The 22,896-nt window shown below is 41.4% G+C and overlaps 3 protein-coding genes across 3 annotated transcripts in view; 2 read left to right on the top strand and 1 right to left on the bottom strand.

Annotated features, from left to right (window-relative positions):
• Positions 1-1,336: 1,336 nt before the first annotated feature.
• On the bottom strand, positions 1,337-4,465 carry LOC308378110 (uncharacterized protein). Its single transcript, XM_080854928.1, has 4 exons — positions 4,182-4,465; positions 3,794-3,897; positions 3,602-3,686; positions 1,337-3,322 (listed from the first exon to the last, which is right to left on the bottom strand). Exons 2-4 carry the CDS (start codon positions 3,794-3,796, stop codon positions 2,499-2,501), a joined length of 912 nt encoding a protein of 303 aa, XP_080711054.1. The 5' UTR covers positions 3,797-3,897; positions 4,182-4,465; the 3' UTR covers positions 1,337-2,498.
• Positions 4,466-4,799: 334 nt separating this feature from the next.
• LOC308378537 (uncharacterized protein) lies at positions 4,800-8,554 on the top strand (the record flags this gene model as incomplete). The annotated part of the gene is made up of 5 exons (XM_080855478.1): positions 4,800-5,094; positions 6,489-6,571; positions 6,898-6,982; positions 7,383-8,178; positions 8,536-8,554. 5 exons carry the CDS (start codon positions 4,800-4,802, stop codon positions 8,552-8,554), a joined length of 1,278 nt encoding a protein of 425 aa, XP_080711604.1.
• Positions 8,555-10,693: 2,139 nt separating this feature from the next.
• LOC308378536 (zinc finger CCHC domain-containing protein 2-like) overlaps positions 10,694-22,896 on the top strand; it is a 40,985-nt gene continuing 28,782 nt past the window's right edge. Inside the window, exons 1-3 of the mRNA XM_080855477.1 lie at positions 10,694-11,608; positions 16,183-16,294; positions 16,770-16,840. Of these exons, the coding sequence (XP_080711603.1) occupies positions 10,832-11,608; positions 16,183-16,294; positions 16,770-16,840 (960 nt within the window). The 5' untranslated portion in view covers positions 10,694-10,831. The remainder of the gene's footprint in view (positions 11,609-16,182; positions 16,295-16,769; positions 16,841-22,896) is intronic.

Below are 22,896 nucleotides of genomic sequence, written 5' to 3'. Positions count from 1 at the left end.
TGGATAATTAACACTGGGACATAAACATCGGGATTTTTTTCAACACACATACCCACGAAGCAAAATATATAACTCATACGAATTACAGAAGAAATCTACAATTAAGCTGTCATTTATCCTTAGTTGTCTAAACCAGTTTCAGCTGCTTGTTTTTGTTTTGCTCGTTTGCTTTTTTTCCACATTAGATGAACCAGACCCCTATCTTTATTTTATATTACCAGTGTTTATGGAAAATGGGGCTTTCTGCAGGTTGTGTATCGTCTCATGCACTCAATGCCTCAGACAAAAAGTTATCATGCAAACCGCTCATCAGGGTATGGATGTTTCCAGTAAGACAATCCTTACCAGCTATGGTTTATTCAAATGATGGGTTTTGTTCATCTACAACGCTACATAAATCATTAAGGCTGCTCTTTCACAAATAAAGCAAAAAAGAAGACTATCCTCACACTGCAAAAGCTCTCATGTTCATTTAGTACAACACGTCTTAACACGTTTACCTTGGTATGAAATACTCTCTTTTCAATTCTAATCAGCTTTTGTCATCCAGCATCTGTAACAATGTGTGTGCATGTTTTCTTTCCCCGGAAAAGCACGTTGCTTTGTAGCATCTGTCTTTTGACCTCCTAAAATGAAGCAGGATTTCTTCAGCCAATATAGTTATAGTGATAATTTACCCAAGGCTTTACCAAGACATGCAAGACTATTCATACACTTTTAATTTTCTTTTCACTGCTGTCTGAGACGGTGCAACGTTGTTCTGCGCCACACCAAAAATTTGATTTCCACGAGTCCGAACACCGAAACGTCAGTCAGCCTCCCCGCCCACACGCGCATTCACCAGCTGCTACAAACCCCAAATTAACCCATCTATTTTGGATCCAATCTACCACAAGAAAATGTTCAACCTCTACGGAGACTTTCACTGTGTGGAGTGGACGAAGCACAAACTGTCTCGCTGACGTGCGTCAGAATATTATGTGGCCAAGTGGACATGCAGTGATATAGAAAAAAGGTCCTGTCACCTTTGGTCAGTCAGGATTAATACATGTCTGTGGTGTGTAATGTTTTTTTTTTTTGTAGACTGCTGCACTGTCGGTTGTATTTAATCATTTTTCAGGTTTGTAAAATTAGCCTGTAATTACAGTGTATTTGCATTGAGGTTTGTGTGGGTATTTGAGAAGACACTGGAAAGTCCACATAAATAGTTGTCAAAGTCATTTACAGAAATTAGACATGGAATATAATATATAAGAGTACCTGCCTATTTATAATCATTTCACAAATACAGAGTCTTAATAGGAAGATCATCAATCATCAACACAAATTTGCCCTGCCACCTCTAGGAAAAACACATGCAGTCACCTCCGTAGCTACCACGAGGAAGGGTTCTGCAATGCCCTCTACAGGACGTTTTTGGAACAACATAACCCTACATAACTTAAAAAACACAATTGTACCCATATATATGAACCTAACACTTGATTCATTTCTCAGCCCTTCCCAAAAACATATTTGATATTCAGTTTTTGACAAAAAATAAAACACAATCAAAGACAAAGATGACTAAATGAAAGACAAATGTTTGGTAGTCCAGTAACACAGGACACCTTCTCTTTTAAAGACTTACTGCAGCAATGTTGAGTATACACGTCACATAATTTATCACAATTAATCAGTTGAGGAGATAAGAAACTGGACTATCAGGTGTGGTAAGACGATCATTGTACACATGATGGTGTATGTAATCAGTGCAAACTACTGTTCCTGAATTTCATGAGGACAAAATGACCACTGTTTCTAATTGTGCCATGATGTACAGTACATCCTCTTAAAGGAATGTATAATAAGCTGTCAGTATGATATATTAAGGCAGAACACACATCATAGCATCTGGATATTTGTCTCCTAATTATGCACAGCTTCAGCATAACAGAAGTACACCATGACTATGTGTACACTTTTGAAGGAACATGCACAATACCTTTAGCATAAAAATGGTCTTACTCTTACTTGCTAAAATTTGACCTAATATGACCACCACCACCCAACAACAAGGATCAAGTGTTACCACATTACTACAGCAAAAGGTTATCTATAATAATATCGAACACATTTCTTCCAACATCCAATCAGTGACATTGCATGTCAAGAAAAGTGTAAGAGAGTAAAAAGGCCTGACTCAAGTATGGAATAATTCTCCGTAGGTGAGATACACAGAGTGACCCACTTGTCTGGTTACTGGGTCGGTCATGAAGGTGAGGGAATGCCCTAAGAATGTCCCTGTCCCAGAACACATTCTGACTAGGCTGTGTTTAAGTTATCTGTTGCTATAGAGTGAATAAAATGGTTTGCTAAATACATGTTTGAAATTTAACTAAGTAATGAGTGTTCAAATCTACAACATTATTCTGTCTCTACACCTGAACTTCACACCACACAAAGACACGTTACAACACATTAAACCTGAGCCTAACACCAACGTAAACGAATTCCGACTACTGTGAACTGAATTGGGCTAGCTTTCTCTTCAGACAAGCACGTTTATGTCGGTTGAAGTTGCTTGGAGCGTTGAATTTCTTCAGACAGAATTTGCAGGTGTATGGTTTGAGTCCTGTGTGGATGTTCTGGTGCACTTTGAGGTTCTCGAGTCTAGAAAACCTCTTGCCGCACTGGTTGCACTGATGTGGTGCAAATCCTGTGTGAATCTTCTGGTGAGATTTCAGGGTCTGCTCGGACAGGAGTCTCTTACCACATAACAGACAGGTGAATCTCTTTTCCTGGTCTGCTGTAAAGGACATGTTAAGTTGATTCCCAGAACCGCCTGCCCTCATGTCTAAGGACACAGCGCCTGAGAGACTCATATTGAAGACACTCACAGACCCAGGTGATTTTCTGTGTCTGGACCACTGCCTGTGCAGATATGACTGACTCCTTAGTGGAGACGCTGTCCAGTGTGTGAAGTGTGCATTCCCAAGCTCCACTTCCTCTCTCTGTACCTCTTCGTGTCCAACTCTACTACAGTCTCTGTGTTGCATGGGATTTGACTGGGGTGCTTGGTATAAACCAGCTGCCATGTCACTGTTCCACGTGCTCTGCTGTTCGTGGTAATAGTCTACAATGTCCTGTCCGCTGTTTTCACTTCCTTCGTCTCTGTTTGTAGAACTGGAATGGCCAGTCTCTGACTCAATCTTAGGGTCACAGTTGGTGTCTGAATGGGTAAATGTTTCAGGAGGGGCCCATTCTAGTCCTGTATGGGGGGACAGTGATGTGCTCAAATCCAGATTAGGATCAGGCAGGGCAATATCTGAACTAGTAATTTCTGTAAAGGAGGAATTAAGATGACATTGAATCAATATAAGTCAGTGAAAACAGCAATAAGGAGTTTTGATCAAAACTATCAATCTAACTTCTGATAAAATCATGCAAAAACCTTACAAACAATAACAACAGCACAGTGGGCACTGATAAAAGGCTTGCTAGTATAATAACTCTTGTCTTTGGCGACAAAGTTGGTGAGGTCATGATGTGAAAGCATTTTTTTCTCATTTTTGTATGAGAAACATGATATGGTGAATTACAACATGCTGCAGTTTTTTACCTTCTTGTTCATCCTGCTCTTCTCTCTGAAGTTCAAACTCTTCAATGACTTCCTGTTTCACAGACACCAATTCCATCTTTGTACCCTGAAGAGGAATACACAAAATCAAACAGACTCTGTGTTTTGGGCATATCAAATTCTTTAAAAATACTTACAGTGCGTCTGTGTGGTGTGTTTATTCGTAACGTATACCATATCTTGACTGGCATGTTCGGATTCTTCGTTGCTAGCGCTGATGTCCCTCTGGCTGCACTGAGGTATGGAGTGATGAGTTCCTGACAACCCTATATATAGGCCTACATTTCAAAATACAAGTAATTCAAAATATGTATTCATCTTTAATTGTCCTTAATGTACATTTCAGTACTACCCATAAAGAAACCGAGACCTTCATTCCTCCAAATTATTACCAAAAATACAGGTACAGGCCAGAGTATCAAATAAGTTGTTTTCGACTCAGGAAACAGGTGCGAAAAAGAATACATAACACCACACAACAAAGCAGTTTTATCTGAAATAGGCCTAATGCCTTTAGGAATTGCAATGACATTCCTTGCAACGGGGGTTGGTGATAACTTACCCACGTCTCCATCTTTATCCCGTTCAACTTCTCCTCGACTGATACCTCTCGGTGGATCATTGTCTTTAGTAGTGAACCGCTGCACATTCTTAGAAGAACTGTTACGATGTGGTGTCGACTGTGTTCTCCTTTCGACTTCCCTTGAGTGCTTGCATCTTGGACATTCAGCACGTAAACTAGCAAATTCATTATCAAATAGCTCGCAGATCTCTGTCACTGCAGCTGCCAACAAGTCCTCTAATAGAGAATAAATTTTACCCCTAAAGTGTGGTTTAGACGGCGTAATCATTTTGTGCGGCATATGCATTCGGGATAATCAGCCTGACACTGTTAATCCTGGAATGTTTTTTTATTATTATTTCTTCCTGGCCGGAGGTAAAGGCACAACTTATAGTGTAATACTATAGCGCCGTCTATCGCACTGGAATAGACTTCTTGGTAATACAATGTAAAAAACCTTCTAAACCTTCTAGTAATTCGTCTTCCATAGCCATAGGTGGCGATGTGTAGTTTATGTCCAGTTGTCCAGTTGTTTTCACCTAAAATCAGGAGTAAGAAAAATCGACCAGGTAGTGGACAAATCTGAGTCAACAACAACCTTAAGTGGGCTCGTGCATCATGATCACACGATCTGAGTCTCAGTTTAGCGGTAGAATTTCGTCGATACTTCAGGTGTTTGTGGAAGCAGCAGTGACAGAAATATGTGAGATCATTGACCTGGAAGTTGCTACTTTACGTGCTGAGTTGTCGATGTGCCGCTCCGAGAAGGGCTCTGCAAGAGGAAAGTTACAGTCTACGGAAGAGGACAGATCTTTTGGAAATGAACGTGGATTTGCAACACAAGATTTTGATGCTGGACCACACGAAAATACTGGTCGTGTACAGGCTGAGAGGAAACTATTCAGAAACCAGGGTAGGTTACGGTGATGTGTATGTTGACAGTAATCTCTCCCCCCCTCTCTTTTGTCCCCCATCCCTCGGCTGACAAAAACAGCACAGTCCAGACCGCTGTATCTGCTTTGCTGGTGTAAGCTGCTTGTTGCTGGATCACGCTGGTTTTACGTTGGGAAAGTGGAGGGATATCACACGAAGCAGAGGCATGGAATAAAGCTTTGTTTGGCCTTGAGTAAACAACGGCTTGTCCAATGCTATTATAACCATTAGCTATTAATTATAACCGCTGTATAATGCGAAGCATGCTCACTTAGTGAGCCACCTAATATCCACATGCTCTTGATGTGGTCCTGGGGTCATGACCGCTAGGCTATGCATATACGATATTAACGATACGTATCGTCTTGAAATGACCCTCATCACTCATGGCTAGGTACATTTTGAGCACCCCTGGAAATTATCCACAGACTGTGCGCCACTAAGAGGTCAAAAAGAAGACATGCTGGTCTGTGGTTATTTCGCCTAGCTTTTGGCCATCGTGAGCACATTTGGCAATTGTGAGCACATTTTCTCTCAACATGAAACCAGCATTGTTGACCTTCCAGCAGGGTCTCTCTCCCTAGGTTATTTTTCAAATATTCGCTTATATGGAAATACGCCTCCGCGCGTGCGCAACCACAAGTCTACGGTCGGATAGTCAACAAATGACGTCCTATGTCCTTTGCTAACCACTTTTCCTTGACCTCGTTGGAAAACATCATGAGGTCAATGAAAAATGAGGAGGATCATTCATAAGGGCTTAGGAGAAGACAATAGCTAGGAGAATCCGACTGCACTTACACTAGGCTAGGTATTTATGCAACAGCAAAAGGACAATCCATGGTCCTGCATAACCGTGGGGGAAAGTATTCATCCTGGGCTGCGGCGCCTCCAGCAAAGAAGCCTCAGCTCCCCAAGTGGAAATGTATTCCCTTTTAAACCAGGGTGCGAGTGTCCCACATAATTATAACAATCATTGCTATTACTCTTGTTACTTCAGTACTCCAAAGAAAGATGGCCTGCTTTGGCCTGTCATGGGTTCTAAGGGGTTTAAACAGCTATCTGAGAAGAAAAGAACACATGATGTTCTGTCACGTTCAATTTGGAGAAATGATTAGCTCACATCAATCTCTCTGAAGGATGCTAATTTCCACATAAGAGACAGACTTAATGTCATTGGAGCTTTTGTGATTGGTGCAAGGTGCATTCCCATATGTGAGGTAACTCATATAATCCCAAAGAACTGGGGTTAAAAAAACCCAAGTGATAATGGACTCCTCAGTAGTCATATCTTGCTATGCCATAGGTCCTGAGTGTGAAGTTGATTTTAACTTGTGTAATTGATTTTAACTCTTGTAATTGTTGACTGCATAGGAACTCCCAAAACATCACAGCCTTGTGTCCTATGGAACCAGCAGTGTGGCAGTGAAGAAACCAAAAATGCCACTGTTAAAGGGGTATGAACAAACCACACACATTTAAGACAGATTTATAAAAATGCTCTGGAAAAATCTGTTTTAGTCAACGTCTTCCTGCATGATATTAAGATTGTAAGAATATATGAACATGCTCTAATTTTGTAATTTCGGTTGTTTTGTGTGCAATTCAACCTGTTATTCAGATACAAGGCTCATACACATTAACCCATTAAAATGAAGTTACTGACAAGGTGACAAGGTGACCTCACACAAAGATGAACAAGTGTGACTTTAATTAATGGTCTTCTTTTTATGAAAATCATATCTTAAAACATGATCAGTATGTGCTTTGCCTCGCTCCATAGTGCACAAGGATGGATGCTGTTTCAGTCAAAAAGGAAATGCTGGAGGAGTCTGAGCAGCCGAACGAAGTGAAAGACAAACATGAAGGTAAAATGAGAGGACCCCACAAATTATCATGTAAATAGAAATTGCATCTGCAAGTTGCATCTGATTGCAAATATAGTTGCTCTCACAATTCACTGTATTACACTGAATGACACGCAATATGTGAATGTTATATTTATTTAATTCTTGCTTGAGATTTTCCAGGACATATAAAAACTAACAGAAATCCAGCATTTATGTAAATGTAGGAACATTCATAAAAAAATAGTTGCAAAATACAATAGAATCATAGTCCTGTAAGTATTGAGTAAATATAATCTTGAGGTCCAAGGTGCAGGAAAGAGAATGCATTTAAGGTGGATATGAAATAGCAAAAAGGTACTTTGTCCAACATATTATGTAAAACCATCTTTAAAAGCCATATTACTCTGTCCCTCTGCAGAGATCACTGGTGAGGGTATTTCCCTTACTGATCCAAATGAGGGCATGAGCACTTCACCAACCCCTCATACTGGGCTGGAATGGCCTAATTCTGAAGCCTGTGTCCATGCCAGCACTAAAAGTGGCTCCAAGTCTGAACCAGCGAACGTCTGTGCTGTGTCCACACTGTCTACTGCCGAGACTACCGACAGCAGACACAGCTGTTTGGACCGTAGCCATCAATGTGAGAACCTGCATATGTGGACCAGTGCTATGTCTGAGAAGCATTACGCTCAGTCAGGAGAGCTCGTGGAAGACACGGACCTCCAACATGAACAAGAGGAAGATGAAGAGGAAGAGGAGCAGGATGTCAGGCATTTGACACACTGGACTAACCCAGCATCTCCACTGAGAGGTCAAGCCCATCATTCGGTGCAGTACTTACACGAAGAACCGCCCGAGTCTGTGGGTGTTTTTGGCCTGAATCTTCCCCCAGGCAGTGACCCCCTCAGTATGAGAGGAGACCTCTCTGGCAGTCACCTTGGCATGTCTTTAAACCACCTCGCAGACCTCGAGGGGAGGTTCATCTGTCCCATGTGTGGCAAAATCCTACGAACTGACAGGGCGCTGCGGGCTCACATGAAGGACCACACAACGTTGCACATTTGTAATCACTGTGGGAAGAGCTTTGCCAGGCTGACAAATCTTCGAGTACACCAGAACATCCACATGGGAGTCAAGCCATACACCTGTAAATTTTGCTCAAAGAAGTTCAGCGACCCAAGCAACTACAACCGCCATAAACATCGCTGCCCAAAGTCAGACTGTAGCGAAGGGAGAGCGTGGTCACCCCACCCAGACTCGAACCCAGGTCTACAGGGTGCCAAAAATGCGCTCTGACCGCCACACCTAATGCCCCGGCTCGATGGCATGGCAGTCAGAGCACATACTCATCTGTAGGGACGATTACATCGTCACACTGCCCTCACCTTCGGGAAGCGCACCTATGCGCTTAACGCACACAGGCATCCCTCACGCATACACAAACATACTTCTCCCATCCAGAGCACCCCACACACAAGTGCTTCACCCAACTATGGGGTCCTTCACACAGGGTCAACTTCCTGGGGGTCCCTCACACAATGTTCACGGGTGCGCCTCCGATGACCTCACAGCAAGGCATCCCACTTCTGATACCATTTTTAGCGAAGGGAGAGCGTGGTCACACCACCCGGACTCGAACCCGGGTCTACGGGGTGCCAAACATGCGCTCTGACCACCACACCAAACTTCTTAAAAAAACCTATGCCTGGATGAAGTGACTCATTGTGCCTACTTACACACTTCTGGAATTCCAACATAAGCTTGTGGTCCAGTATCATATCTGTAGAACCTGAACTTCCTACAAGTAGAAAGAGAGCGTCTGCCTATTACACAGTGACTTAGATATTCCAGAAACTACACAAACACTGATTATGTGTTCAAAACTGGGGTGGAATGCCTGACATCATGCTCCTACACACTGTTAAATATTATTTATTGTCAGGTTGACAAGAGTGGATAATCAACCTTGATATTTATTCAAATACAATAAGGAGTTTGCAGAGCAGCATTTCATTGTTAATATGTTGACATGTATTTGGGGTTGGCATCATTGTATTTTGAAAAGTTTTGAAACATGATCTCAGTCCCTCCAGGATCTTTAAATCTTGCTATTTCACATATTGCACACAAATTCTAGGATTTCCGGGTTGTACATTTCTGTCATTATTACAATATTTTTGCAAAAACACGCAAGACCCAACAGCAAATTCAGTCACTTTTGATGGCAACAATCACAAGAAACCCTTTAAGTGTCTTTAAGAACTGTGAAAAGCGATATATAAATGTGGTGTATTATTATTATTATTATTATTATTAAAAGATCCTGGAGGGACTGATTTTTATGTTATGAGGATCTGCCGCCTGTTGCTTAGATACTGTTTTGTAGAAGTAAACACCCTGTGCCATGGTCTCAGAACTACACTTGTCAAAAATTGTCCCACTGTCATTTTAATAAATAATTGAAATGTTCTGACCATCATTGAACCATTTGTGCATCAGATTCAATAAACGTAAATGTTTGTCTGCACTGATTAGAATGTGTCATGCATGTGGGCAGAGGAGGGAGCTCAACTACAATTAAATGAATTCATTTAAGCACATGCTCTTATCTAATATGATGTTCAGGTGATGTAAGGTATACTTTTTATGCTCCCTAGGAATTGACTCCTTGAATTGGTATGACTGGTATTGTTACAGTCTTACTTGGTTGCTAGGGGATCATAGCATAACCATCATATTTATTTTATTATAGCTGGCTTTATCTCAGAGTGGATGCATGTGATGCTCTTGGGCAGACTGCCTGGTACAGTTAGTACGTACAACAGTCAGTCAGAGCAATTTTAAAAGGAAATGATGACTTGTTTTCATTGGTTTCCTGTTTTAAAATAAGACTGATAATACAGCACAGAATTAGAAGCAACCTATGCAGACCCAATGGTCTCTGAAGATAAAAAGTAGGACTCAGATGAGTAGTGATTCATCCTAGGTGTTGTGACACATTACTGCAGCCTTTCAGCTGTTGGCTGTGGATCCAGTGAGACATCCATCTCTTCCTTAGTCTTGTTTATCCCTCAGTTTTGCTGAACTGAAAATTATTCTACACTGTTATCAGACCTCCACAAAACATTTCAAGTTTTTCTCAGGTTCAGTCGACTGATTTTACATTATCTTGTCCAACCCTGCTTCATTCTGTAAAGGCTGTAGCCATCTCAATATGTGTATGATACTTCACATAACACTTTACTGGGGGATTAAAGGAGTTTCCAATATGATATGGAAGATAAGGTGTATCAAATGCCAGAGGAATTACTCGTTGCCAGATTAAATATGCTTTACTTTCCCCACCCGTAAACGTGTTTTAGCCGCATGGGGGCACTGTTGCCTCATGAGAACAGGGATTTCAGTGCATATTTATGTGATCCTCAAAGAAACAAAGGATGAAATGTTTAGAGCGTTCACTGAGAAAAAAACAGCAGTCCTCTTAAAATAATTTCTTGACATGTTGATAATTTATGGGTTAATGAGCAATCAAAAGTTACTAGCCTACAACGTGTTGTTTGCTATCCGCGTGAGCTTATACAGGGGTTGTTTAGGACCAAGCTGAGTCACTAGAGCCGACAGCGGAATGGGGGAGGAGTCAGTGAATGATTGACGGGACTTCTCAGGGCAGAGTGGAGTGGTTGAGTAAACGGTAAACTCTTTAGCGAGCTACAGCTAAACTAACGAGTGTCACTGTGACTATTCCAGAAATACATTTATCTTGGGGGTTTCTTGTCGTTTGGACATCTTTAATAGTGAGTGCGACGGGGAAACAATGCATTTTGATCCTTAATTTTTCGCATCCTTATCGTTCGACCAGAGCTGATAATGCTTAAAATGAAGCTGCCCATAAGAACGGCGGAGGAGGGCGACGATACGGCCGAGGACGAGCAAGAGCAAACTAAACATATTCCAAGGTCTGGCTCTCCTTCGGCTTCTGAGAGACATCACGGATGTTCTGGAGAAGGATATCCTTTTCGACTGAGCAAGGAAACTGTGTTCGAATGGTTTGGCTTACATCTCAACTCTGCTAAGCGTATTGAGTTCATGTATGGATTGCTACATATGTGCCAGCCTCTGGAGCTCCGCTTTTTGGGATCCTGCTTAGAAGACTTGGCAAGGAAAGACTTTTACGTTCTTCGGGACTGCGAGATAAGAGCAAACAGTCAAAGTGATATGGGGCTTTTGTCAGATGTGATCGACCCTGTCGTGAGGTCCAAACTGCTGGTCTGCTTGTCTCTCTTGGGATCTGACAATAGGGAATGTGCGGGGATACTATTTCGCATTTTGAGCCATGTGGATCCCACCTTGTACTACAAAAACTATGGCCTTCCCATTTCTTCCTTTAGGGACCCACCGTTTTTACCCTTCAATCCTCAGTGTGGGGATGGGGATGAGTACGGGAGATTGGAGCAGGGTTGCAGGCCGCTTATGGAGACCGGGGCCGGACTGTTAGAGCAACTGGCATTGCTTTTCACTATGGCTTCGTTACACCCTGCTTTTCCTTTTCACCAGAGGGAGACACTCCGCGAGCAACTGGAAAAAGTGGAACTTACGATTGAAGAGCAAACTAAACTTCATACTAAACCATCCTCCAGTACACAGGTAAATTACACAGATTAAAGAAAATCTATCTGATATTACCATAAAATGCATTTACAGGTTGTTCTGTATGTTTTCGCACAAGCAGGTTGTTCTCATATGAACTTGACATATGAGTCAGTAGCCAACTAACTTTTTTTTAGTTAGTAACGTTTACATCAACCAACCTTGCTACCTACAGGTTAGCATAACATGCTTTTGGTTAGCTTTTGTGCAAGGTTTTACATCTGATATTATCGGTTTCGTTTCACTTAAAACTTGTCACTTCGCCAAACTTCCTGTAGCCATCTGTAATGTCATACTTTTTTGCGAACTCAAAACGTATCGATAGTTTACTAAGATTTGTTTTCGATATGGTTATCCACCGACACTACTTTGAATATTGTCATACATGATGTGATTTATCTTGCCACTCCCCACACGCTAGCGAAAGTTGTATTGCTACTGAAATCTAACGTTATTCGTGGTAGCCGGTAATTACATTAGTTAGCTGCAATCGAGGCGATATTGATTAAATGTTAGTCATATGGTAATGCTCCTGCTTGCTGGCCACAGTAGGTTAACCATGGTTACTATCGGCTGTCATCTCACGTTAAATTAAATAGGCTATTCTAGCTAGTGTGAGTACCGTTAAATCCTGTTTGAATAAGCAACGCAAGTAGCCCACTTGGCTTGTAGATAGCGGTATAATATTTTTCCCGTGTAATTTTTTTTGCACCGTGGCCTAGTTACTCAATGTTTGAGGCTATATAAATACATACATTATATATATGGTAACACTGCCTCCCTTGCATAACGCGGAATTAACTTGGCCAACTTGGACTATAGGCGGCTAGGTTAGCATAGTCAGCTAGCTAATTTCTCCACCATTCCCAGTAAGAGATGGGCCACTCACATTGCTGCGTTACCTAATCTGTTTCATGTATCCTAATTTGGCAAGCTATTGCTAACGTTATTCAACCCTGGGATACAGCTTTGTGAGGAAGTTAAAGAAGGTCCAATGTTCAAACTTTTTACTAAACGTAGTTCAGCTGAAGAATGCATCACTGACAGTTATGCTTTTCCAGACTTTCCTGGTTAACATTTGATAAGCTTAAGCCGTAGAATGGAGCTGCTGTATTTTGCTCAATTAATTTGGCTTATACCCCTATTTACATGCTTGCACTTGTCCGTGCCAAGCACATACAGCCAAGTCGTTTTTAATGACATGTGGTGCCTACATAATATAAAACTTTTTATGGCGTCCTTAATGTTACACTTGCTCTGCCCATCGACTTGATCCTGTCGCTTGCGCCATGAGTGCATCCTAACTGAAACACAGAGTGGCCATGGTTTGCTGAAATAAACAGATAGCTAGATCTCCATTTGCGTTATTCTTGTTGAATGTCAGAGACTGCATTTCAAATGCCGTGCTCCTGCCCAATATATGAGCCAGTAGGTGCGGTTAGTTGCTAATATGCGTTGTCATAATAGAATAACCTCTTACATCTCAGATGCATACCTCAATTCCCAAGGCCGTAGTGCTCGCTTGTGTTTGCTCACAAATCAGAAGAACAATCAGCAACTGTTCGAAGTGGCATCCAGCTTACATGTCACTTCTGATTAATTAATTTTCTTAAACTCCACCATTCTTAGTTGTATTTTGGAGCCAGTGTAGAAGCAAAGCCTGAGATATTCACCCCTGCATATTTAGTGCCTCCACTGTCAAGAGTTATGCAAGTGGTCTTCTGTGGTGTTGCCACTGAAAAGTAGGAATGAGAACGAAGGCCTCAGAGTAAGCAGGAGCTGAAAAGGGTTAGCCAGGCGAAGGCCACTTCCTTTGGGACACATGGTGGGGCAAAAGTTTGACTTCCGCATTGCATGATTTGTTATTCTCCTAAACTAGTCTTAGGCCGAAGTGATTTACTGTAATGGTTAGTGCTTGCAGTGAGAGCCTACACTGTCACACACAAACACCTATATTTGTCCTCACACAAAACCACCTGGTACTTGCTCCACGGGACAAATGAGGGTCAGTCTCACGTTGTGTCAACAAATGAACTCCAGGATAGGCACATAAACATCTCCCATATATAGAGGTAAGAGCTGTTGTGCCTGCCATAACCCTTATGGCTCAAAGACACTCTGCCTTCAAAAACTGTTTTAATTTAATGGAAATTTAGTGAAGGATCATACAAAATCAGATGTTAAAGTTATTGATGGCAGGATAGTTGTCCTGATTCGAAAGGATCATAAAAGACAACACAAGCACGTTGGTGTAACATTTCTGCTTTACAAGGGCTTTGGCATCAGTTTGTCAACTGTTATTTTTTTCAAGTCATCATATTTTTGTCTGCGTCCTAAAACTGTGACAACTGCATCATTTTGGTTTCTTATTAACTACGAGTGAATATCCCACACCATGTGCAGTGCCTCTTTATGCAGCTTTGAGGTTTTGATCCCACAGAAGTACGTACTGTTATTAAACCCAGTGACAACAGTGAATTTAATGCTCCCCCTCTCCCCCCCCCCCCCCCCGAGACTTAAGCATAAAGTTCTTCCTGAGTCACTAACCCACTGACTGACCAACTGAAAGCCAAACAAGATGTATTTTTTGTCTTATTTCTTTCTGAATCTTAATCTGTAGTTTAACTCCTGACAAGACTGTAAGCTAGTAAACCCTGCCAAAATGTCCTCCCTGAGGTGTAAACAGATCATCGGAAATGTCAGTAGTCACAGCAACCATAACATCCACTAGGGAGAAGAAAAGAAAGGAGGAGGCAAGCTCTTTGACTGTGTAACAAGGCAGGTTTTCTGTTTGTCAGTGAGGGGGGAAAAGAAGTCTATCTGCAGACAGCGGCCCCTTTCAGCTATACCTTTGTCGCGCTGCAAATACCTTGTCTCATAAAACATGAAAGGGTGCCCATTAAGGTTGTCGACTGACACACAACCCCATCCATGAGAATTAGATTACAGCCCCCATTCCACCCCACCCCTCTCCCAACAGTTGTTGGTTCATTGCGTAAGGCTCAGGCTACTGTGGCTATGAAGGAGTCTAGGACTGCCACTAACGACTATTTTTCTATCGATTAATCTATAGACTATTTTATCGATTAGTCGATTAATCTAAACGATTAATTTTCCCCAAAAAAAAAAAAAAAATTCACCATTTCAGCTCAGTTCATTCATTTTATTTTTACATAATGCAGCACAAAACAAAATGTAAACAAAGGCTGACATATTTAAGTGCTAAACTGCAAGTTTAAACTAGCAACTCCCAACGTGATAAAAAATAAAATAAAAAAGAGGACTTGTTATAAGTCAGCAGCGCAGTAATATGTCCTGTGTTCCTTTGACTTACACCTTTTAACTTTATTGATCACAATTATTCAAATGTTATCTATTGTATTAAAGGCATCCCCCACACAAATGTGCTTCAAATAATGGCAAAAATAAAATATTTCGATAGGGTACATTCTCAACAAGCACGAACAAACACTGGCACCGTCAATCAACGTAGAATAAGCCCAGATCTAGCCTGCACATTTTCTGTTATTTAAAACGTAAAAACGTATTCAATGGAAATTCTAAGGTCACAGGCAGACAACTTTATGGCTTTAATAATGCGTGTATTTAGCAGCTACAATGACAAAAGATATTTAAACGTACAGCAATTTAATAAACATGAATAGACAATACTTCCACAATGGCGCCTGTATGTTTTCGTTTGAGGTTTTCGCGCATAGCGGTGGTGCTGCTGTGATAAGCCATTGACACTTTGCAGAGTGCACAAACCACCCTTTTGTTAGGTGCTTGTTTGAAAAACTCCCATACTTTTGACGCCTTTGGTCTTTGGAAACGTGTAGATTCCGTCTCTTTAGCCCACCAGGTCGGACTCCGCTGCCGCCGCCCGCCATGATTTTTCTAAAACTGAAGCATTGACTGAAGGCGACCAATGACTGGTGCCAAAAAAGACTGACGTCAGGCACGCAGCAATTACGTAGTGATACGGAAGACGCACATTCGTTATACTGAACTGAAGCGTTTTAGAAATTGAAAAGGTAAATTCATAAAATAAAAAAAAGATGCATCGACGTAAATTATTGATGCCGACGCATTTTTATCGTCGACTTCGTCGACCACACCGACTAATCGCGGCAGCCCTAAAGGAGTCCCATACTGCCAAAACTGGATGCATAGTGCACCATTATAGAACATGACGCAGTTCTGGCATTCACCCTTCCATTATTGGATACGTGTCAAAAATCAAGTTTGAAGAAAAACAGTGGCTAAATTTTCAAGGGGCATGTGTAATGTTAAAGGTGTCTCTAATGCTTGTAGGAGAGAATGTATGTATGGAGGGAGTATGATCTAGTTCCCGTCAACTTTTGACCTCACACTGGATTCCAAAAGCAAGTCCAGTAAGGCACAAGAATATTTGCCACTCAAGCCGGCATCTAAAGTGACCACCCACTGCTGAATGCTACTACTGGGTCCATTACTCCCGCTGCCATTTTGTTCCATAGTCACTAATGCACTAATGGGGTTTTCTTTTCTGACTGACTTATTCTGCCCCTCTTTGTCAATCTTTCTCCCAGAACAAGACACTAAAGTCAGAGTACCTTTCCCCAATCACAGAAGCTGGCGGGAGTGAGCGGGGGCAACCGCACCTAACCCCCCAGTCACCACCCAGGACAACACAGAGAGAAGGTAAGAGTGTAGATGTGGGGTGTTTTGGGTACTTTCTGGTTGTCTTATTTTGCAGAAACCTTTGCTGTTGAGTAGGTCACTAAACGTAGGTATTGTAATGGTATAGTCATTACTCATTGTGTGTGTGTGTGTGTGTGTGTGTGTGTGTGTGTGTGTGTGTGTACATGCAAGAGCTGTTTCCCTTTTGAAAATGTATTTTGATACCTCCTGCAGCAAGCATGACCTTCCATAAACTTAAGCTGTTGGTCTGTTCAGTTTCAGAATATTAGTCTTATATCTTAGTAGTATGTTGCAGGAAGTTCACACAATTTAAGATTAGCCCCCTGTCCACTGCATGCATTATATCGTACAGCAACATCTTGCTCTATGCCGTATCTGATGTGCCATATCTGAAAGGATATGAAAGGATTGTGATGTAGTCAACAGTGTGCTAAAGTACATTATGTGTAAATAAATACCACCTCTATTTCTGTAGCTGTTCATATAGAGAAAATCGTACTGAAAGGCATCTCACGGACTAAGACTGACAGGGAATACAATTTTGAGGTAAGCAGTCTTTCTTAAAGCATGCTTAATACACAGTTTAGTTAGATATGGATATCAATGTCTGGTGGCTGGCGTAAGGTAAATACACAACAGTTGACGACGAGTGAAGTTGACTTTTATTGTTGCAAGCTGTGTAGCTGTTATCTTGAAGTCTTGCTCAGCTAAGGTTGGAAACTTGTGGCTTACCTCTTGCTGATCACTACCTGTTAACTATATGAGACAAACTTGACTGGTACAAACCTCCACATTGTCCTGGGGGATGTTGATTCTGTGTGAGGCCTGTGTGGTGACCTTGTCAGGCCAGGGTGGTGACATACATGTGCAACAGGCAGGTAGGCCTAGTGTCTTTTGGGATAGCATGGGAAAAGCACAAACCTAGTGTCAGCATCTTGTTACATGCCTCTGGTCCCTGATGTCACACTCGAGGCAGGGAACAGCCATGTAAGTGCATGTTGAGTATCCAGCGATTTGCGGTATTGGTTGGGATTCCAACACAGTGACAGAGTTGGCCAGACTTGCTTTGTTGTCATTGAGATGATGGAATCATGGCACAGATTGATGAGATGCTGAGGAGCTAGGTCTAAATGTAAAGATCCCGTGCTGAGTAGGTCGTTTTACGTAGACGTTGACGTCACCCATCTTTTTTCCCCCCACATCATTTGCGGTGTCGTGTAAGTCTTTTAGCAGCCCCTACATTGGCTCCACTGGGTCGCTCCTCAGAGGACCACAGGACATGTGAACTAAACCATTCCTAACGCTCAATCGCACAATTTCTTTTCTAGGCTTTTAGAGAGCATTCACTTGCTTGCCCTTGACCAAAAGGAATGTTTGTGTTTTCTTTTAGTCTTTCATTCTTTCTTTTCTTTGTATCTTTATTTTAGTCTGGCTCACCTTTCTTTCTTTGGTTCTGGCTCTCCCTTGTTGTCCCTCAATACTTTTTCCGTCTTTCCTTCTATGTGTCTCTTTTGCTATGGATTTCCTTTCATTTTGTCATTCTTTCCTTCTTTCTTTCTTTCTGTCTTTCTTTCTTTCTAATTGGATCAAAATGTCCAACATTCTCAAATTGAATAATTGCTTTCAAGATACAGGTGAAGTTGACTCTTTTTCTGAGTCATACTATAGAACTCCTCACCCTGATGGCTAATCCGATTAAGTGAAACGGTCTTTGTAGTTAAATGTTAATGCGTCGGTGACTAAATGGAGGCCACATGTGCTGGCTTATTTCGGAGTGGAAGTGAAATGACACATCATCAAACTATCAGCAACACAGCCAGGGATTAAATTGGGCCGGGGCTCAGCCTTGCCACATGCACTCTTCAGCTTCACCAGGGGACCGTCGATCTAACTACATCCATCTTTAACAATGTGCATATTACACTTCTCAGTCTTAAAAATTCAACACGTTAACACTACTACTATCTAACCGTTCTGGATTAATTACAGCCACTGGTATGTAGCTGCAGATATAAAAGGCATCAGCAACTTGTGAACATCAGAAGTTTCACAGGGTCTCCCCCTTTGTAGTGTCAGTGGGTTTCCCCACCTTCGGCATCAACTATTTTTTTGATAAGATGGCACAGATGGCAGGCAGATAAATGGATGGCATGGCAATGTAGGGAGAGAAATTGGTCAAAAACGGACCCAATTGTTTCATAACTGAATGTAAATTGGTCTGATATTTTGCAAAAAAAATCTTTCTTATCGTTTTTGCTAAATACTATTTAACGAGACATATTCAAGATAGTTAGGCACTGGTTGCTTCAAATCTTTGAATGTCTGTGTGTTTTGATATTGTAGGACGTAGATGAATTCCCTTTTGATGTAGTTATTAACAAGACTGGTCCATTTATGTTAAATCATTTGCATTTATATTATCTGCCATTCCTGTATTTGGTACTGATTTTTTATTTACTACAAATACCCAACAGTAAACTATTTTACTTTAATTTAACACCTTCTGGATGTGTGTGTTTGTACGCTACGTGCGTCATGCAGTTTTTTCGGCTGTTGATTTACCCAAGAAACAGAACTATTGTAGTCTGTCTGAACATTTCTTACATGTTGACTGGTCTCTGTCACTGTTCTATTTGTTTACTGTGTGTCATTGTGTGTCATGACATTAGGCCTTATTATTATATTTTATGTTCAATCTGTCGAATTATGTCAATCATCGGCCTACTACATAACATCTATGAAATAGTTTAAATGATACTTTGACTGAAATTTGGACCTTGTAAAAATATTTGTACAATGCTAATGTAAAAATATTTTGCCAGGCTGTCAGTGTTGCTGATGCACACACGTATGTGCACCCGTGGCTGTCCTGAAACCACAGAGCCCCCTCCCCCACCACATTACAGTCCCAATTTAACCCCTGACCACAGCAGATTACTAGCTGTCACTGTTTCCACAGTCACTCGGTGCTGTCCAGGCTACTCACTGCCGCTTTCATTTCAGTAAGAAAAGAAGCGCTGGTTGGAGGAAAAATAAGCGGTTTTGTTGTGAAACCCAAATTACCCACATAATATGAACGTACAATGAGAACAGTATTATTAATTATTATCAATATGTTTGTGCTCTAAGAACTATGACATCTGGTCTTCACATGCCAGCATTGTTTAAATGAGATTGGTTTACTTTTTCTATCATGACCAGTGTATGCCATGTTCTTTGTGCTCCTAAAATGGTGAAACAGAAGGCAACATTAGGTGGAAATGTCTTTCTATAAAGTCTTCAAGCATTCATAACGAATCACAACAACAAAATAAGTACATTTATTTTCATTGTTTTCCATTGGGCAGAAGCTTCATTGCTCAAGGTCAAAAACATGCTCAAAAGAACAAGATCCTTAGAACCAGGCTGGTATTCCATGTATGTATTTTATGACAAACCTTGGTAAGTTAACTGCTAAGTGGTAAACCTCCTAAAAGAAGGGCCTTATGGCTTTTTGCTATTAAGGTTCTTCAATAAGGAGGTTTTCTACTTACTCCAAGTTAAGTATGAGTTAAGTACCACGTACTTGGAATACCCCCCTTGGTCTAGGGTGATGTTATCACTGGAAGCCTAATGCAAGCATAGGCAGGAAGTAACTTGGGGCAAAGTCAGTGTGTTGAGCCTGTGACTGAAAGGGTTTCGACCTTGATGTCTCCCAACTCACTCACACACACACACACACACACACACACACACACCTTACACACACGTGCGCACCCCACACACACAAACGCGCACCCCACACACGCACACCACGCACACACCACGCACGCACACACACACCACGCACGCACACACACCACGCACACCACACACCACCCCACACACACCCCACACACCCCCCACACACACCCCGCGCACACACACACACACACACACACACACACACACTCTACAAAACATGCTGAGTCACATTCAGCTCCCTAACGCTATCCCATCATGCCACAGAACTTTTATCCAACGGGCTCGAAATGGGATGACATGCATGCTGCTAAATCCAGATGCCCCCCAGAGCTAAATCCAGCTTCACAAGTTAAATGGTGGTTTCCAGCCTTGTAATGAGTGGTACCTCTTTCATGATGATTTTATTTTAAAGTCACCTTTCACCATATGAAAGGTTTAAAAAGGAAAATAAAAATTGCAATGTAGAGATCCATTTGTTCCTCCGTTCTATTCGAAGTGTGAAGCCAGCCATTAGGGGATACCCCGCTGGGATGACTTTTCCTTCTGGGTAGGATGTCTCCCTTGTGCTAACAGGGGGTATGTGCAAATATGGTACCTGAAATGACTGGTGCCTGTTGCTCTGTCCTGTTTATTTAAAAAATGAAAAAAAAAACTCCTACTTCTATACATTTTTGTAGATGTAACCAGTGCGTAAGTCTGATAAATGACCAAGTAATTTTTCACCTTGAGAACCTTCTAGAACCATTCACTTTTTCTGTGAAGCAGCAGATATTTTTAAATGGCCGAAGGATGTGATATTAAAATTCCAGGAATTGTCTTAATTGTCTATTTATTTTCTTAATATCCACGCCCGGTTACGCTAAAGATGATTGGGCCCGAGAGCGGACCAGAAGTGGCACATCACCAGGGGGTTGCCGAGCAAAATCCACTGGTGGACCGGCTTGCTATCTGGACTAATTCTAAAATGTAATATATGAATACCTCATCATAACATTAACAATAGGATAATTTATTGGGATTGTTAGCTGTGGAATTAACAAACTTCATTTGATTAACAAGAACCTTAGATAGCGTTGCTTGCGTAACTGGCTATCAACACCAGAACAGCCAGCCAGCAGCATTTGCCTTGCGTCTTGGACTTTATTTCAGTAAATTATAGCTTGCCAACATATGGAACGGATACATTTACAATGACTTTGTCACTAACTTTATTGGTATATTGGATTGTCTAAAAAAAAATAAGTTAATGAAGGAAGAACATGCGAGGCACCAAGGTCATAGTGGCCAACGAACATGCAATATTCAAAGGGGCATCAAGGCCAGAAAGAGAGGCAACCTCAGCCATGCAATTTGTGACCTGGTCTCAACACTACACTTGTTTTCACCAGTCTCTTTGTCAGGCTTCTCTGTGTTGGATTCCTTCCTCTGATACTGAGCCTTAGTAGTGACCCCAGTTGCAAAATCTTTCTCTCTCTCTCTCTGCCTCTGCCTCTGCCTCCTTCTCTCTCTCTCTCTATCTCTGTCTGTCTGTCTGTCTGTCTGTGTCTGTAAGTGGCTTGTGAATATTCCTGGTGGCTTAAACCAAAGTGATTAGATGAGTCACAGGCTTGTCTGTCTGTATCATTAGATACTGATGGACCGTTATATGTCTAAATGCTCTGCAGTTGCTACCGTCTGGTAGCCAAGTAACGAAACAGTGGTTAGGAATTACAGAGTTATTGGATTGAATATCCTATGTAATATCCAAATGGGATTTCCTTAATGATTGTCTGGCTTGAATAGATACTGTGAATCAGGTCACATGAACCTGTATCAGATATTAACAGACCCATGGCATTTGGCCAACTGAAAACATTTTGGTAGTTGGCTTGCTTTATGTACAAGACACCATTGGTCGTGTTGTTATAGTTGCAGTAGTTTAGTTCACACCTGTTCATTCTATGACTTGGGGGCCATCCACAAAACAATGGTGAAAACGGAGAAGTTTTGTTTTGTTGTGTTCCACACAACAACAGTGTTTTCAGGGCCTGAAAATGCAAGCTTTTGAAAACCTGTTCCAGAGTGTAGTCTTTTGAAATTGCAACCCTTACGTCACTGTCAAAACAGGAAATTCTGAACCTTTCTGAACGATGGCGATGGACCCCAACTTTGTCCAATCATGTTTCATTCAAGAAGCTTCAATCTGAGCTTCCCCCTCCAAAGCCTTCACCACGTCCTCAGTGGCAATGAATAGAAAATCTATGTTTGATTGTGAGAAAGATCATGGTAAAGAGCTATTTCTACAACTAGGGTGTAATAATTTAGAAACATCAGCAACCAAAGCCCTTTCTGTCTAAGTGATTCTGAATGCTAGCAACCTTAAGCAAGAAATTCTGTTTGCCCTACCCACGTTTAGCTGATGTTGACAAATAAAAGATTTATTGGATTATCTTATCCCTTAGCACCAGTGCTTTGATAAGAATCGTTTTTAGTTGTAAGCTATAACTGCAGCATAGGTTATACAAGAAATGTGATTATAAAATGAACAACATAGCAACATTGTTTTCAATGTTGCTTCTAAGTGTTAGTAAGATTGATTAATCGGTTGATTGGCTGAATTCTTTGTTGAATTTAACTGTTCAAGATTTAATAGTGGATTGTAGGGCTGTCAAAATTTTTCAAAAATGACATTCGAATGTTCGTTTGGAAAAAAATCACGAATTCGAACTATTTGAATATCTGGTTGCCTATTTTACGCAGTTGCCGTCAATACGTCAATAATGCGAAAAAAAGCTGTCTCGGACTTTGCCGAGAACATTGCGTTACAGCAGCTTTCACCAACCAGACTACTAGCTCCCCTGCTCTACTTTGGATGCTTATTGAATGGCATAGCCTGTGTA

Source organism: Sprattus sprattus, assembly GCF_963457725.1.
Source record: "Sprattus sprattus genome assembly, chromosome: 17".
Classification (NCBI taxonomy): Eukaryota; Metazoa; Chordata; class Actinopteri; order Clupeiformes; family Clupeidae; genus Sprattus; species Sprattus sprattus.
This window is presented reverse-complemented; position numbering and strand designations above follow the sequence as displayed.

Excerpts from the sequence above, each read along its gene's own strand:
- LOC308378110 (XM_080854928.1), bottom strand. Across the intron at positions 3,323-3,601 it reads AGAGCAGGATGAACAAGAAG|AAATTACTAGTTCAGATATT; the intron begins GTAAAAAACTGC and ends CCTCCTTTACAG.